The sequence below is a fragment of the Styela clava genome, chromosome 4 (genome assembly GCF_964204865.1).
Source record: "Styela clava chromosome 4, kaStyClav1.hap1.2, whole genome shotgun sequence".
Lineage (NCBI taxonomy): Eukaryota > Metazoa > Chordata > Ascidiacea > Stolidobranchia > Styelidae > Styela > Styela clava.
In genome coordinates this window covers 11,101,181-11,119,639 of record NC_135253.1, presented here as the reverse complement: position 1 = coordinate 11,119,639, position 18,459 = coordinate 11,101,181, and the positions used below count along the sequence as shown (strand labels likewise).

The following is an 18,459-nucleotide window of genomic DNA, read 5'->3' as shown; positions in this document are numbered from 1 at the left end:
ATGCTTAATGAATAAGCTTATGTAATTGGAAGGAAATTTGAGGTAGTGTGAAGAGCACCTCTAGTATCAAAAGTACTTTATTCATTATTCTTTTCGTCATCCGCTGCGTGATGACCCACGGTCAGGGATTGGATTTCTGGTATCACGGGTACCGCTGCAACAAATAATACACAGGTTTAAGTCAGAATACCATAAAAAATTCGAATATATCAAGTATAGAAGTTATTAATAATATATTCAGTAATATATTACACGTGTCGTACTTCAGAATTATTTGGAGATGGTGGTGTCAACAAGTAATATTTTATCCCATATCTGGTCCACCGTGGCCCTGAAAAGTTATAAGCTTTGTTAATTTCGACGAAATACATATCGCACATAACAATATAAAGCTCAAGTAAAATTCATGAAGCGACTTTCTAGGGTCAATGTAGCTAAATTGATAACCAGTCAAGCTTTTTATTCTGAGAATTATATATTTAGGTACAAAAGGCCACACGCATACCAATCCGGAAAATTAGGAAAACAAAAATTTGCGAAAACAGTTTTATCACATAGACATTAAATAAGCGTCACACGTATATTATTGTGTTTTTGTACCTCTCCGACTCGCTGCATTCTTTGAATTTCTATAGCAATATATTCTTCTATTCTCTTTCTGTCTTCGGCAGATGGATTCTTCAAAAGCTTGTCTGCGTGAAACACTATCAGTTATCTGTTGAACGAACCATTTTGAAAAGCTGAGAACAATTTGAATTAATAAATTTTTCCGACAATAAAATGCTGTTGCATCATCTGTTTCAACAAAAATACTCCACTCTTCAAGGTTTCGTGTTTTTGTCTGTAACCTTCCACATGCGAAGGAGTGAGTACATAGAATATGCTATAAAATCACAAGAAAAAATTTATAAACAAACCTGTTGCCTGAAGTCCAAGATTCCTCTGATGATTTCTCTTGCTCTTCTGATTGACTGCAAAAAAATATTTCATTTATACTAACAAAAACTATTCAAGGAATCTCTTAAAGAAAACAATAAGATTCATAAATTTCAGTAAAATATTAGGATTAAAAATTATTGGAATATGCTCGTTAAGCAAAACTATTTCTACCTTAAAACAGGCGATGGACAAACTGAGCAATGTGACATTTAATTACTAGATTATTGAACACGAAAAGTCCATGTAAATCGCTTAGCAAAATCGTTGCTGTTGTTGGAGATATTCACAACCTCTTCGCGCAGGTATTCTTCAGTGAAACCTAACCCGGCAAGTCATTTCGCCAGCCTCGTTTATAAATTTTTTTAGGCTCCAAGAAGACTAATCCAATAAAACACGAATAACGTGAGATTCCTGGAGGATAATTTGAAGTCAGTATTTTTCGACTAAATGAGAATAAGTGTCTCTAAATTTGATGTCTTTCTCGACTAAATGCCTCCTAGGATAATTTTATCCAAAACTAGGCTCTTTAACCTTCCTGTTCATACACAGCAGGGGTGGCCAACCTGCTTCTGACCGCGATCGACTAAAATCTCCAAAATAGCTCGCGATCGACTGAATGATAATAAGGGTATACACAAAAACAAATGATTACTAAATATGCAGATAACTACACACACGCGTACAAAAAACTCTTCCGCTGCCAATTAGCTCGGCCCTGTGGGCGCATTCCTAATAAAATCACCACAAAAATTTGTATTTTTTTTTGTCCATTTGATTATGTAACTGTACTCGGAGAAGTCGGAGTAAATGTTTCATCATTTATTCAAATAGAACAATTCAGATCTAAGGCCTGCCTACTTTTTAGTCGTAAGTGTTAAACATTTCTCAAAAAAACTTGCCAAGTATCTATGTTTATTATTTAAACAGCGAAGAATAAATATTCTTAAACTATAAATGTTTCGTGACTGACAAAACTTCAGTATCTAATTTACAATTTTCTCCAAGTCTGATTTTCTCTCGCTTGGAATTAGAAAAAATTGGTCATTCGATATCACTGCTACCTTTGCGAATAAAATGTATTACACTACTCTTGGAGTGAGATAATAACTTCCGCATACTGCAGAAGGTATTGTAGCGTTGTTTATCAACAAGGACACAAGATATTCGGCTTGTTCATTCCTAAACCGTGTCGGCAGCGAAACTTACAATTGTTACGTAATAATATGCTCTATCGAACCTGCCCAGACTCAGATACTGTATGTATATATCGTATTTCGCGCATGTACAAAACTGTATTCTCCATGTTTTAAAATACACAACAGGCGCCGTTGAAACTGGTTCGAGGTATTTTTTTGTTATGTTATTAATTCCTCATTTTTATGTTTCTTTTTACATTGGAATATCCCAGTACTAAAGAGCACGAAATTGCCACAATTTGCATCGGGAAAGAAACTATGTTTTTAGTTTTCTACACCTGCTATTGCTACACATAAAAAATGTTAACGTACAAATCAAATAGAATAATAGCAGTAAAACAAGTAAAATGCGTGCTACAAAATAATTGTGAATGAATTGATTGGAACATAATCAATCAATGCCTTATTTATTATGCAACACTTGAATTTTAAAACTAAACAAAGTAGCTTGTAAAACAGACAAACACTTCCAATATGCAATGTGAAGAACACAAATACGTCTACAAATTATTCGTTCTTTCTTCAGATTGGCAACATTCTGATGCATATCACAAGAGGACAATATCAGAGACACATACTACCCATTACAGATTAATAATTTGTGATAAAATAGTAAAGGATATTTGTTCTACTAACACTATGTGAGCATTATTGGACACGTAGTTGACATAGTGATCGTTTTGTTGTTATGTTGTTCTTAGTCTTGTTGTTTGTTGTGCTTTGACACGTTTTGAAGAAATCGCTTTTCTCTTTAATGACTGGACCAATTGCTTTGAAATGTTCAGTGGTTAAAGATAGAATTTTTCTCCTGAAGGCTATTACTTTTTTTCGCTATAACGTCTTCAAAATTATGTGGCTCTACGTGTCCATATATTTGAGCACAGCAGATTTGATAGACTTGATTGGTTTACGACACGAAGATTGTAATGGACAATAAGCCGACATAACGTGTTGTTCACTGCAGCACTTAGGTTTAGGAAAATGAAAAAATAATATTTGAAGTGAAAAATTAGACATCTGAGCCCACGTTGAATGACAAATTTCCAGTGGTTATCATCATTATCCCAGTCCTTATTAGATAAGCAACCGACTGGAAGTGTTTAACAGATTATTCAAATGTTAGGGTATTCAACGCAAATTATTTATTATATATATAATATATTTATATACTACTCCTGAGACTATTTTGAACTATATCCAGTGATGTTTCAAAACGCCAATCTGAATAAGCTTCTGCAATTGTATATATATAAAGAATGAAACTCCGAGGTGGTGTGCAGTGGTTTCCATGCACCTCTAGTATCAAGCGTTCTTTATTTCTGTTCATTATTCTTTTTGTCATTCGCTGCGTGATGGCCCACGGTCACAGATTGGATGTTTTCTGCTATTACAGTTACCACTGCAACAAATATTATACAGGTTTAAGTCCGAAATATCAGAATGCCATGCCTGATATTATAAAATTACTTAGAAATGACAGGAAGCCTAACCGAACTTTCCCATCAAACAATTGAATATATATGGCAGGGGTGGGCAAAATATTTTAGTATAAGAGCCGCATGCAGCAAGTCAGAAATATGTGAGAACCGTATAATTTTCGAAATTTTTAATATTAGAGCTCATTAAATTGCCCTCGTGTAGTGTAACGGGAAATCTGCGTTGGGCTATTAGTCGTTTCGTGCTGTTGGGGAACGAGACCGCGACAACTTCAGCAATATTTTTTCTCCAACAAAATCACAGTAAGAGTATTTCATGAAATAACAAAACTATTCAGTTGTTGCATCGGATGGCTTGGCAAATGATATCATAAATTTCTGGTTATGCATCTGAAAACAAATAGGTTTCGAGTACATGTATCTGAAACATATATATACAAGTCGGTAGGCGTCCAGGATCTCCGCTGATAACCAGGCCCGCGGCATACAGTATATCGCGAAGATCCAATTCATTAGCCAGCGTTTAGGTGAACCCCCCACTAACAGCGAGAAGTACATCAAATTCCAAGCAAATAATACTTCCGTATATCAAGAACACCTGCACCGGCTCCTATCCAGTGGTGGGATTCAAATTTCTTGTCAGCGGGTCCCTTCACAAAAGTCATATTTTTCAGTCGGTTTTGTTACAAACAGAACATTGACAGTAACCAGTAATGCCAACCGGTTTGCTGATCTCATAAAATTATGTGAGACGGTTTTATAGAACCGGTGCAAACCGGATGAATCCCACCACTGCTCCTATCCAATCCTCCCTAAATTCTTGATGTGCGATCTGAACTGGCAATTCTCCGTAAATGTTTTGACGGGCAACTTCTTGAAGTTACTGAATAATGTCGGATTACACCCCAGCAATTTTTCACCATCCAAGAAAAATTGCTGACCTTCAACGACAGCGTGCCTCTGTGTCCTCTAACGACATGCAATAACCAGTTACCAGTCCCGCACTCAAGCAGCCGGTTACCACGCGATTAAGAAAAAGAGCTGGTTACCAAAAATGCTAGTTCATTTGGACTCTGCGCGTTCCGTTGAGTTCATTTGAACGCTGCGCGTTCCGTTGATATACTCGCGTGACTGATATACTGTGACTGAAAATAAGGAAATTAATGTTCACTAAAATCCCTAAGGCTTCTCCAGTTTATGGAGTATCGAGACCAAAGACGACTTACTGAAAAGAGTACTTTGCCATGCGGAAGGTAGCGCTCTTGGAATTTTAATTTTCGATTTGGTTGGCGAGAAAACGGCGATAAATTGTGAAAAAAATAGAAATTTCATAACGATCGGCGCGTTTTTTGTTGTTACCAAGGAAACGAAACATTTATCTGGACTTTCTATAAAACGCACATTACTAGGGTGACAGGATAACCCACGTGAAAAATTTCATCCAGATTGGTCCAGCCATTAAGACGCTACATCTAAACAGACAGACAGACAGAACGACTGATAATAAGGGTCTTCCAGGAGCGGAAATCCAATAACTGACTAACTAATCCCATACCCGACATGGACTTGTAACAGGACGAGAGGCCGCTGCTCGTCATATGATTTTAAGACGTCATATTAACCTTCTCCTCCCCCGAGATAAAAATTGTATGGGAATCCTATCATTACATACCGCCAACACATTCAATCATTGTGACTTGAAATTTGTCGCTTGACTGATTTGAATTTGAAATTCCACGCTACAACCACTTTCATACGAAAACATAATTTGACTTAATTATTGATGAAAACCTCTTATTTTACACCGCTCATTGAATTAAAAAAAATGTTACTGTAGTTCCGCTTAGTTAAATTTGTATAATAATTAATGCAGAAGCGAGCCGCGGTTTGCCCACCGTTGATATTTATATGGTCTAGTTCTAGTAGGTATCAAGAAAATATTGAGTAATATATATTATACGTGTCGTACTCGAAATTTATTCGGATATAGTGGTGACCAACAGTAATATTTTATCCCATACCTGGTCCACGTTGGCCCTGAAAAGTTATAAGCTTTGTTAGTTTCGATCAAATACAAATCGTTGAACATAAAATATGATATAAATAACAATGTAAAATTAATAATGCTACTTTGTAGGTTCGAAGCAGGTAGATGGACAACTAACCAAGCGTTTTATTCTGAGAATTATATATTCAGGTACAATAGACCCAAAATCCGGGCATTCAAAGATTCTCTATTGTAAATTAAATTATTGGAAAACCGTTGCTTTCCTGCTGCTTCGGTGTTCGTGTATTTAAGAAATCAGTGCAGTTTAAAATCTCATTCCGGAAAAAAATGAATATGAAGCAAGAGTCCAACGCTACCAAAATTTATTAGGGAAGCGCAAATTTGCGAAGACTCTGGACAGTTTTATCCGATAGAAATTAAATAAACAAGCGTCACACCTCTTACGTTATATATATATATTATTGTGTTTCTGTACCTCTCCGGCTTCCTGCATTCTTTTAACTTCTATAGCAATATATTCTTCTATTCCCTTTCTGTCTTCGGCAGATAGATTTTTCAAAACATTCTCAATAGCTTCTCTGTGTGGAACACGATCATTTATCTGTTAAACCAGTGGTTTTTAACTTTTACAAACATGTCGAACCCCTATGTTATTCTGCAAGCTTCCGTCGAACCCCGACGTTTTGAACAGTTAAAACCTGGGGCGCAACTAAAACTTTATAAGCGGAAACATAAATTGCAACAAGAGAACCATTAGCTCCACACGGTCATAGGACTAAGTGCATTTTTTGGTTAACATTTTTCTCAAAAATCTCCTCGGAAACATACACTTTGTCGAAATAACCATTGTTATTTCACAAAGGCGTAGGTGGCAGGGGACTTCTTGCTATATGGTTTATGGTGTATGAATAACTTGTGTGGGCGGAGAGGGATAGGGCAAAAAATGCAACATTGGAGAGTCGAAAGCTGAAACAATAAATACCCCTTGAACAGGGGTCACCGAACTTTTTGACCGCGGGCCGGGTATGACTCAAACTGTGTTGAAACGGGCCGGACAAATATTTTTGTCAATGCAATGCATTAAATTCACAAAAGTTGGAAAATCCATTTAATTTATTCAACAATATATATTCTACATTTCTGAAGACTGGAATATCAACTTCTATCTATATCGCAGAATATAGATCGAGAATATCCTAGGAAAACAAATATATATAGAAGATTTCTATATCTAGACAACTATTCTGAGTTTAGCTGTTATCAAAACGTTAACATGCGACAATTTCGATGAAGTGTACTGGGATCGATCATAGTCGAAAAAGTCGAAAAAGTCGAAGGGGGCGATTTCGCAAAACCTGGTATTGTTCGGCGCATCGTGCACTTGATTACTGTACTCTGCGTGTTTTCGTAGGTTTGAATCACATGGGGAATTATCACATGCGAAAAGATTGCTGGACTCGTCCTCGCCGTAAGGCAAGGTAGTTTGCGTATCCCAGTGGTCAGCAAAATACGGCCGGAGTAAAATAATCTGGCCCGGAACGCTTCGCTGGATGAATATTTTCACGACCTTTGACCCCGATAAATTCTTCCTATACTTTGCCATTTTAAAATTTTCGGTGCTTATTTTAAGAGTGGTTTCGCGAGTTGTCGCCTGTAAAATGGGGTATTTCAAACTATCGTTCTAATTCGTTTAACAATCTGTTTTTTAAAATTACCGTTAAAGAATTTTAGCCTAGTCTATCACAGCTATTTCTACTCTAATTTTCGATTACTGCAATTAAACTGAAACTCCTGGGCAGACAAAGTGATCATTGAATTATTCGATTTTTATTTAAATTACGAAACACGACTAAATACTAATGAATATAATTCAAAAACCGAGAAATTGAGGTAATGTTTACGACCACGCATGAAAATCTGTCTGAGCAAGAAAAGCGTCTAAGTGGATGCAAAAGTGTGCATTCTTACGTTTATTTCTGCATCATGCTGATTGGCCAATGTCACGAAGTAAACAAGCAAGTTTATGCCCCGGGAAACATCCAATATACAGACAAAACAGGGTTTTGACGATGAATTAATTTTATTTATAATCTACGCTCGAGGAGTAAATTACATTTTTTACGTAACAGAATTTATCGTGAGACAAGTTTAGACTAAATTATATCCTAACAATTTAGTGAACAGCTACTCGTTTAACGAGCCTACAATTCAATTATAATTAGACCAATGGCAACACGCAGAAAAGTTAATGCTGAGTGCAGGGGTTCAATATCGCAGTAAATATTCAAATATATTGCAATGCAATAAGGAAATAAAATTTATATTCTATTCGAGAGATTCATCACTGCTTAATTTTGTAAGAATGTAACTTTTTGAGTAAAATCTTTATCAAAATTTCACAAATCATGCGAAAATATTCACTTCGATGTTACATATTTGTTGAAGTACATATTTGTGCAAACAACTATTTTTGAAAATAAACATTACAAATAACAAGCAAAGAACTAGGATTAGTGATGCTCATTTAGAAATTGTTCCTTGGCGTCGTTAAGCTATTAGGCGTGATGCAGCAACAAGAAAGTGTCACATCAAATGTCATTGTAATGATTTTTTAATAAGACGACTGAGTTGAGTTCATGAATTGTCGCAGTTTTCGCGCGCTGTTCCGATTTCAACTTTCATAAAATATTATGCGACCCGCAAAAGACTATCTACCCTTAATTTTGTCCCGCGAGCGACTTAAAATTTGCCGCCCCCTGGGCCGTAGCCGATAGTCGGTCACGGTCTTTTTCACATCCGAGTCCATGAATCTAAAATAAATGACTAATTAATTATATGTACAGGTGATCGGACTGGAGGCCATGGTAGGATGAGGAATCGAGGATGAATTTTACCGAAGATCGTTATATATCATGTATTTTGGTGCAGGTCATCAGGCTGTAGGAAAGAACGAAATGTACGAAAATCATTTTAAAAGTTTGGAAAAATTACCTTTGTTTTCATCATTTTAATGTGAAATGGGGTGAATTTAGGGATTTAAATGCTACAAGGCAACTACACGGCGGTTTTTGAGGAGATAGAACCCTGGATTCTTTCATTTCCGACCTCTTATATGGTGAAAAAGAAGTTTTCAGCCGTGCTACTATTGCTATCAAAACAACGAAATCGCCTTCCGATCAATAAACGGGGTGATTTTAGATTGTGTCTGACAAAAATGTCACAAAATAATAAATAGAACAGTTGAATAAATGAAATCATTAAAAAAAGACTATAAAGTATGATTTGTCTTCTTATTTGGTCTGTAATATAATCGTTTCTGACTGAAATTTTTTTGTAGTGCTGGGGGGGCGATGAAGTTGTATAAACTATAAACTACTGTAGGGGGGCGATGGTGCAAAAAGTTCGGAAACCACTGTTTTAGAGGACTTTCGTCGAACCCCTGAAACAGCTTCACCGAATCCCAGGGGTTCGATCGAACCCAGGCTAAGAAACTCTGTGTTAAACGAACCATTTTAAAAAGTTGAGAACAATTTGAATAGCTTTGTTCAATTACTAATTTTTTCCGACTATAAAAGGCTGGTGTGCCATCTCTGTTTCAACAAATATACACTGTTCGAAGTTTCGTGTCTTTGGCTGTAACCTTCGACACGCAAGGGGTGACATAGAATTGTAGTATTAATTCCGTTGGTGAGAATAAATAGACTAAATCACGAGACAAAGTAGGTTCGAGAACTAACCTGTTGCCTGAAGTCCAAGACTCCTCTGATGATTTCACTTGCTCTTCTGATTGACTGCAAAATATATTTCATGTATACTAACAAACACTATTCTAGAAATCTTTTAAAAAAAATAATGAAGTTTTTATATAATGAAGCAGACGACAGACAAATTGTGCAATATAATTTGCCTGAATGGATATTTATATATATTTGATCATGAACACGAAATGTCCATGTGAATCGCTTTGCAAATTCGTTGATATATATTGTTGGAAATATCCACGCTCGCTTCACGATGGTCGGTATTATTCTTCAGCTCGACCTTACCAGTTATACTGATTTGCATGCGCCAGCCTCATAAATTTTTTAGGCTTTAAAGCAAACTAATCCAATAAAACGCCAATAACATCAGATTCTTCCTAACTTTTGAGGGAATTTTGAAGGCGTATTTCTTGACTAAAATGTGGTTTATTTTAGTTGAATAAGTTTATTATATCTCTGATGTCACGTGAGCATTAAATGGCGCGGTTGTAGTTAAAAAGGCATAATTTAATCCAAAGATATGTACTCAAACGGTATCAGTGGCGTGCCTAGAGGGGGGCGAGAGGGGCGGCTGCCCCGGGCAACACGTCGTAGGGGACAGCAGAACCAAGATGTTGAGTCTGAGTTATTACACATAAGACATATTTTTTTGTTTGTTTTATTAATCAAAAGCTGACATTATGTGTTTAGTATTGTGCGAGTGACTGTGGTAATGATGAGACAACAATGGATGTTTCCCCGACCTTCTGTACCTAGATTTTTTAATTGCAACATTTTTGGTGCTCATGTAAAGGGTTGTTTCGCTAGTTAATCGTTCGCCTTAAACTGGTTAATATATATATGTCTAAAACAATCATTTCAATTCCAAATAGGCAACCCTGTTATTAAAAAGTACCAATCTATATCACAACTATATCTAAACTAACTTTTGATTATTCTATTCAACTCAAGAGTCTTGCTGCACACGAACACAAATATATTTCTGTAACATTTCGTCGAATCTACAAACATCACAAAAAGGACTTCAACAATTTGAAGAAAATTGCACTGGAAGAAACCAAACTACAACACCACAAGCGGGGTCTAAAGCACTTCGTAGCAACAGGGACATCTCCTAAAGGTCTCCATTTACCTATCGAAACGTTACAGAAATATATTTTTGTTCCTGTGCAGCAAGACTCTTGAATTGAATAGAATAGCCAATCACACTCTTGCTACAGCGTCCTTGCGTAGTACGCATACGGATCCACCTGCGCAAAGGCATATAGAGCAAGGGAAGTTAGTGAAATTTCACGCAACCTCAACTTTTAGTTAACTTTTGATTACTGTAATTAAATATAAAAAGACAGAATAATTAAGTTATATTTCATTCGTACTGAAATTTCCGTAACATAAACAAAAACTAACAAATTACACGGGAAAACGAGGTCATGGTTACAACCATGCCAGAAAATCTGTCTGTTCGGCTGGCAAATTGTATACTGTTACGTCGCTTTTCCGAAGTGGAAACAGAGATTTTACAAAAAAATGCTAAAGATTTTTTTATGCTTATTTGATTGAGCTTAGCTGGGAGGTTTTTCCAACTTTTTGCATTGCACATTGTTTATTATTTACAATCGAATACTCAATTGCTAGTTGCGAACGATCTTTCTCTATGTTGAAACAAATAAAAAAACATATTTGAGGTATTAGATGTCAAATTAGTGCCTGTCCATTTATCTTCGATTAGCATCGAAAAGAAATTCCTGACGGGCGAGGTGAAAGAGGCTGTCGTTCACACATTTGTTAACAGCTAAGTGGCGATTTGACATAGAAATAAATGACTTGCTTTTTCTTAATACATGAGTTTGATACATTAGTTCAATCGTATACGTGTTGTTTAGTTTAGTGATTAATACAAACATTTCACTCTTACTTGACCTTTAATTTATTCATTTATATGTATAACGACAACTATATTCTATTTAACCCTCGAAATATATTTTAAGTTAGGGATAAGGGGCAGCATTATCAGAAACTCGCCCCGGCTAGCGGAAAAGTTTGGCACGCCCCTGAACTGCATAGTCATTGGATCTTCTTTCCCGAATGAAGGAATCTCTCAGCAATGATATATATATATATCTATAGCCTACTTGGATTTACCTCACGTATATTCCTTATATCGAGTTCTCTCAAGTAAACAAGCAGTTGAGAACCCGATACCGGTTGTCCGAACATTGACCTTGCTTCCAAAGACGTAAAAACTTTTCTCAAATGTTCAAGCAATGACCTTTTGAACTCCATCGCGGCTTTTGGAACTAGTAGTGATATGAGGAATAAAGGGTTTTCACAATCGTTCTAATCATTTCAAATTGTTAGGTATACAAAAGTCTCGTGAAGATGCGTTTGTCAAGACCTTTTAAATCTTAACATCTAAGTTGGGATCTTCAGAAGTATGTGCACCAAGAAGGCGCACAACCTGAACATAATATGTGTACCAGGTTAGGGTTCAGGTTGTGTGTCATCCTGGTGTACATACCTCGGGAGCGCCCAAAATTGGTGAGAACCCAAAAGGGAATTTGCAATTTGCTCTTACGTGATGAATTGTAACACTGAATTTATTCAAGCATATGTTCCTGTAAGAACCAATTGCATGTATAATTAGGGAAAAGGGTATTACTAGGAAGACATGAGAATGCAATTGCCAATTGGTCTTTGAGGGGTCGTGGTCGTTTCAAAAAATACAAATTTTAGACAAAAGGTTTTTACTGAAAAGACGTAGCTATTTTAGAAGAAGCATATGTAGTCTTTTCAAATAACCACAGTGTTTTGAGGAGATAAATAGAAGGGGCAAAACTTCAATGGACGCCTGGCGTTATAGGTGACACTCCCCACCCTAGTACCACAAAAATACTTAAATTATAAGTTAGATTACTATGGTGGTCAGTCAGTGATTGCGACTTTGTTTAATCAATTATAAAAATAGTATTGAAATTTGAATATCGATAAGCTAATGCTCTTCGGACTTCCGATTACAAACCTGCTCTAAATATGTCTTGTCCTGGTGAAGGTAGGGTATAGCAATCCACCTGTGATTCGCCTACCTTCTCTTTTCTCATCTCGTACTTTTCCCGGAGTACGTCGCGAAGAAAAATCTATATATATATATTGATAGAAATTCGAACAACTACAGATGAAACAATAAACTGAGAAGATAATCATGACTGTTTGTTAAGTAAATAGAGGGGAACATATCATTCAAAAATTGTCAACAGTGTTCTACTGCTATGGGATGTGTAAGAATATTCTAACATCTAAATAATATCAGCCCCTGGTAACTTACCACTGTCCTGATATTTTCCGATGCTATAAATCCGTTGTATCGCATAATGATCTGGAACAATACAGTTACACTGTTAAATATATGGGGTTGTTATATATTGTCAGCTCACCACGTGCTAGCTCGAAAATAGTTTTTACGATTCTCAAATGAAAAAATAGGAGAATAAAATGACCAGTTTACTACTCTGTGAGTCATTATAAGTGGGTAAAGATGAATATTTAAAAAACTCATTCCTATTATAATGCATTGAACTCACCGGAGTTATTTATTAAGTTGGACATGCTCATGTTTGCGAAATGAGATGATAAAGAGAATGCTATAAATAATATTTACCTTGGTACGCAGCTCATCCAATTCTAATATTTGATTCGGTATGTTGAATATTTGAATGGAGCTTAGCATTGCTGTCCAAAGTAGAAGTTTATTTGCCTTCGGCTTATCCAAGTTTCTTGGAATTTGAGTCACAATGAAATATACTTTCATCTGCGAAGATATTGGATGTCAGTCGTAATAATGCTCTAAAAATCTGTGTCTCTGGTCCTCACTTACCCTACTCTACACCAATGTCCTGTTTCCAATTATCGGTTATATTTTCTATTTTTACAAAGCCTAACTAATTGTTACCAGCGGATTAAAATTTGAGAAGTGATTCTTACATAAATACGCCAACATGTCATAAAAAATCGGCGCTCCCGAAGTATGTGCACCAAGATGGCGCACAACCTGAACCCCAATCTGGTACACATACTATGTTCAGGTTGTGCACCATCTTGGTGCACACACTTCTTCAGGTCAAAAAAATCAAAAGCATTGTCATGAAACCTTCGACAGGCCTAACTGAAATATTGTTGGCTGTATAGTACAGAAGCAATGGCGTCTAGAAAACGTCTGGGATACTCCAACATATATATTACAAGATTTCCAACCCTAACACACATTTGTATTACTATCATATAAGTCTTATTTAAATCGATGAAAAGTGGTTGAATCAGGTAGCACTTTAAACATTTTGTGTCCACTTCTAAAGACCACTTACGTGCTCAAAATCCACTGTTCTTCTAAGTGCAATAATATAACCATTATCGTGGTCTCTGATTGCATTGAAATCAAATATGTCTTGGTCTCTCAGTTCCATCTAAAGTGGAATACATTCAGTTTTTGCTGGGTCCTAATATTGAAGACAATAGAAAAATCTGTAATATATACTGTAAAGACATAGCTGGCCAAATTTGTCTTTCTTATGAAATGCCCATAACATATCCACTAATTGTTATATTTCCACAACCCACTTTCGTTATTCACATTTCCAGATATTATAAGGCTGTCATTTGTAACTCAAAGCTTAGAATGATCTATTATAATAATATCATGTTAATATATTATAACGTTTTATCACACTTGTCATTAGCTCACTACACGCGGTAAATTTAGAGGGATTGGCAATTAAAAATATCAAGGTATTTTTCACCACTCTTTTGCAACCCGCAATATTGCATATCATTTTAGTATAATTTTTTATATTCGTATGTTGCTATCACCTGATACACCTGGCCTAAAATGTTGCCGCTTGTTATATGTGATTGATAAGTTAGTAGAATGAGGAACTGTAGTAAAAAAAAGTTTTGGAATAAACACTAATTAAAATAAACCTTCTCTGGTCGTTCCAGATAAGCTGAACATGCTTTAGCAATCATAAATTTCCCGCCTCTTGGTGGTCCTACGATTGCCACAAATGCAATTGCATCGGCTCTAGCTGCACTTAAAAGCTCTTCTACTACATCCATACGCAGGATAAAAGACCCATCCTTAGCAATTTCAGTCAAATATATCTCCATAATGTTTGATACAGTATATCAATATAAACAGTACTTCTGAAAAAAAATAGCACTATCAAGATACAAAAAGTCATTTTGCGTCACCGACTGATTCTATTTGGATGAGTCGGAATGTTAAATCATAGCGTATGAACTGAAAACAGGAACGTTGTATATATATATATGTTTCAAAAACTAGGATTATGAAAATTATTCAAATCGCCGAGCACAACAGTTTATGATTCGGTATTGATTATAAGCGTTTTGGTTCGTTCATCGTTAATGAAGTTACACGCTGAATATCACCAGGTGGTCATCCCAGTCCAGCATCATTCGCGTATATGATATTCAAAAACTTTTCATTTTTCTCATTCTTGATTCTGGTATGTAACACTCGTGTTTATACTTACAATGGTATATTAATGCCTGCACTTGTATTTTAAATTTAGCTAAACATCTGCGCCAAACTTGATAACCAGCAGATCGTTGTTTTTGATTATGGTATCAGCAAAGATTTAGATTACTCTACATTGTTCGTGCCTGTAAAGAAAAGATGTTACATTATATGAAAACCAGCCCAATACGATAAACACTAAAACGGGAAAAATAGATTCCTATGTAAATTCAAGGTAATGTTAATTGCCCTATAATTCCTTTCGATATCTACTATTTATACCATATTCGAATTTTTAATAAAATTTTATTGTGTGGGCTCTTACGTCGCGTGAGGTGGAGAACAATGACATAGTAAAAACTTAAATTTATTACAAGGAGCGTGTAAGTGTTCTACTGTGCTTCCCCTTTCGCCATACATACATTGAAAACATATTGGAGCAACGAAATTAATCTTTTCACGAAATTTTTCTATTTGATATATATATTATGTACCACGTATACAATGGGCGATTGTTTGTGCAGGCCGTGATAGCGTATTTGGAATAGGAATAAATATTTTTATAGATTTAACAACCCAAGCTTAAATGAAATAGGTAGATACAGATTTAACATTAAAGGCTGAAATGAAGAATAACGACAAACGGCATTTGCATAATAATTATCAGGTTTTATATCAATACACGTCTTCCGTCATTGATGAAATGGATAAGGCTTGCGTATTTTGTAACCGTTCATTCTTGTGAAATATTTCTACTTGATATATATAGTCTAATAATCCATTCAAGACAGAACCTCCGAGGACGTTTGTTCAATGATGGGCGCGAACAACACCATGATACCACGTTCGAGTAAATTAGCTATTAGTTGAAAATAACATATTTTAAACAAAAAATTGATGTAAATGTTAAGTCTCGCCGTTTCCATGATGTTTAAGAAATTCTCATCACTGGGTCCCACTTGCTCCCACACTATAGCGTGATGAGTTACCCTGGTAAAATGACATAAAATGTAACTCACTTTTTGTTTTGGGGAAAATCAGGCGTTTTTTCAGGATATATATTTGTTCGAAATTGCAACATAGCAAATTTCCTGGAGATATGGTGTAAAAATTAGTTTGCCAGTTCAGAAACTGTTTAAATGACACTTTCGATGAAAACAATAAAACTCAGAAGTACATTGAAAGTTGTCGATAAACACATTCAAAGCTAAATAAAATGACTTTTTGTCTGTTATTGCATGGATTTTTGTCAATTCAGACACTACGAGCTAACCAGCGAAAGAACAAACTTCAAAATGGAATAATTTGATTTCAATAACGAATATATCGAGAGCTAACAGGAAATCTAGGTAAACATCTGGGAACAACAACAATATCGATTTCCTCTTAAAACGTACACAAAACATCACAACGAACTGACGGAAGATTGGGAAACTGGCTAAATCTTTGAATGATGTTTAGAACACGTAGATATAATACATTTGCCAAGCTTACGCACATTACACAGTGTTGTGTATTGGAGATGCCAAATTTTTCTTTGTATGAAGACGTACCACGACTTTTACTCGTGGCTTTTGCTCCGAACGAGGCTGGATTGAAGCAGCCTATCTAACAATATCTATTCGCGGCGCTATGGCTCATCGTGCTGAGCGCTGGTCGGTTACGGCTTCCTCGACCATCAAGTCCATGCTTCTGAAAACAAATAACTAACTAACTAATCCCATACCCGACACGGAATGGTAACCGGACGAGAGGCCGTGGTTCGCCATATGGTTGAGCCGATATCGGCTTTCCTCTCCCTGGATAAATATGTAATTCCTATCCTATCTTACAGAATTTATTCACTTCGCTGTCGAAGTTATTCAAGGCATACAAGCGCGCATTTCCATCTATCTCGGTTCTATCATTTGGTGAAAGGATTATTGAAAGAAGTTCAGGAAAAGTCAGTTTTTAGTAAATCGTTGAAGAATAGAGTAAATTGGTGTTGGAAAAGGCGTAGGATTTTATGATTCACTGCAAATGCCGCAAAATGACATTTAAAAAATGTTGGAAAGGTGGGGGAGGGGGGAGGGGGTACCTAGGTCATGTCTGAGCAAGTTTTGCTTTGCTGTTTACTATGGAAGGTTAACCATCGATGCCTTTGTGAAGTCTTCGATAATTTAACTGTAATATATAATTTCCGCTTCATATCTTGAATCTCTACTTACTTATAAAAAAAAATACCTGTGAGAAGTGCGATTATGATAGAAATAATTATTCAGCCATTGATTACAAATATAATTACTATATTTTTCGCAAATTTTTTCTAGCTTACGTTTTTTTTTACAACTGCGACCCCACCGGATAAAAACATCACATCTTGGCAACATTCTTTTCAACTGCGATCACACCACGATACCACTGTGAAGTGACTCACATGCCTTCTTCCAATCCTGTGCAGTGTTGCGTTAAATCTCGCATTTGTGCTCAGTGGAGGGTGGTGGTGTGAAATGGTGTGAGACATGGGCGGGTGCAGAATTCAACACGGTGAAATTCTCTCGAATTTTAGATACGATCTAAATACATGCCGATAAGCAGTAAATTCAAGTACATTTTACGGTAACTTAGGTATATCATTTTCAAGGAATATACTGATTTTCCCAAAAACGCTGTAAAAAATATTAACCCGGGTAAAAAAATAAGTTCAGAGCAAGTATGTTCTTAATATTACGTAGTCAAAGGAGTTTACCCCAGGGAAAAATACCGTTGAGAATGCCAAACAGATTGGCAATTCAAGAAGTTGTACATGAATTTCATAGTAAATCATATACTGTTCAGATGTCAGTATATTTTATTTCATGTGGTAGGCTATATTATAAAATACCGTAAGTTAGAAATTTCAATGATCAACATCAAAAATTGTCCGCTTAGGGGGGCTAGATACTGTTTTTAGTCAAGAAATGATGGTATTCGGAAATGATGTGCAATTGTGTCCACTAATATTCAAGAGGTACCTCAAATCGAAAAAAAATTATGAAAATTTTAATGCAGAATTATATTTGCCAATGAAGATGAGTGCGATTTTATTATTTCATGTTAATTAAGTAATACATTTTACACAATACAATTCGATTCTGTATTCATGCCTAATCCATTACGTATAACTTATTTCGCACACATCGGAATAGTTCAAAAAACGAAAAATTTTACAGTTTCGAAATCTTAGTCGCATGTATTACCGCCATGACAAAATTTCATTATTTAATATTGATAAGGTTCTTAAACTCGATAAATACAACTTAAGTCGTCGGGAACAAAATTTTATAATCATGCGTAATCCATTGCTAAAAAGAGCCCATTTTGCATATATCGGAATAGGTGAAAAATCGTAAAACTATTCACTTTTCAAACATTGCTCACATGTCTTTCCGCCCAAGCGGGGCGAGATTTTATTGATTGATATTAAGAAGATTTATAAAATCTACACAATTCAACTTGAGTCGTCGGGAACAAAATTTTTTAAATTATGCGTTGTCCATTGCCGAAAAGAACGTATTTCCCATATATATATCATTCCGGCGACGTACAAGAAGGATACAAAATATTCTTA

At 35.8% G+C, this 18,459-nt stretch overlaps 1 protein-coding gene and 1 long non-coding RNA gene across 2 annotated transcripts; both read right to left on the bottom strand.

Annotated features, from left to right (window-relative positions):
• Positions 1–2,410: 2,410 nt before the first annotated feature.
• On the bottom strand, positions 2,411–13,220 carry LOC120326685 (uncharacterized). Its single transcript, XM_078112101.1, has 8 exons — positions 12,996–13,220; positions 12,663–12,713; positions 12,360–12,474; positions 11,483–11,637; positions 9,317–9,370; positions 6,055–6,180; positions 5,593–5,608; positions 2,411–3,534 (listed from the first exon to the last, which is right to left on the bottom strand). Exons 1-8 carry the CDS (start codon positions 13,143–13,145, stop codon positions 3,449–3,451), a joined length of 753 nt encoding a protein of 250 aa, XP_077968227.1. The 5' UTR covers positions 13,146–13,220; the 3' UTR covers positions 2,411–3,448.
• Positions 13,221–13,683: 463 nt separating this feature from the next.
• On the bottom strand, positions 13,684–14,781 carry LOC120326726 (uncharacterized). Its single transcript, XR_013475072.1, has 2 exons — positions 14,312–14,781; positions 13,684–13,797 (listed from the first exon to the last, which is right to left on the bottom strand). It is a non-coding gene; the product is annotated as an uncharacterized LOC120326726 (long non-coding RNA).
• Positions 14,782–18,459: the final 3,678 nt, after the last annotated feature.

Bases quoted from the DNA above. Each gene is read 5' to 3' on its own strand.
- LOC120326685 (XM_078112101.1), bottom strand. From the start codon at position 13,145: ATGAAAGTATATTTCATTGTGACTCAAATTCCAAGAAACTTGGATAAG. The intron at 12,475-12,662 runs GTAAGTTACCAG...ATATATATATAG, and splicing joins CGGAAAATATCAGGACAGTG to ATTTTTCTTCGCGACGTACT. The intron at 11,638-12,359 runs GTTTGTAATCGG...TATCACTACTAG, and splicing joins ACAAGACATATTTAGAGCAG to TTCCAAAAGCCGCGATGGAG.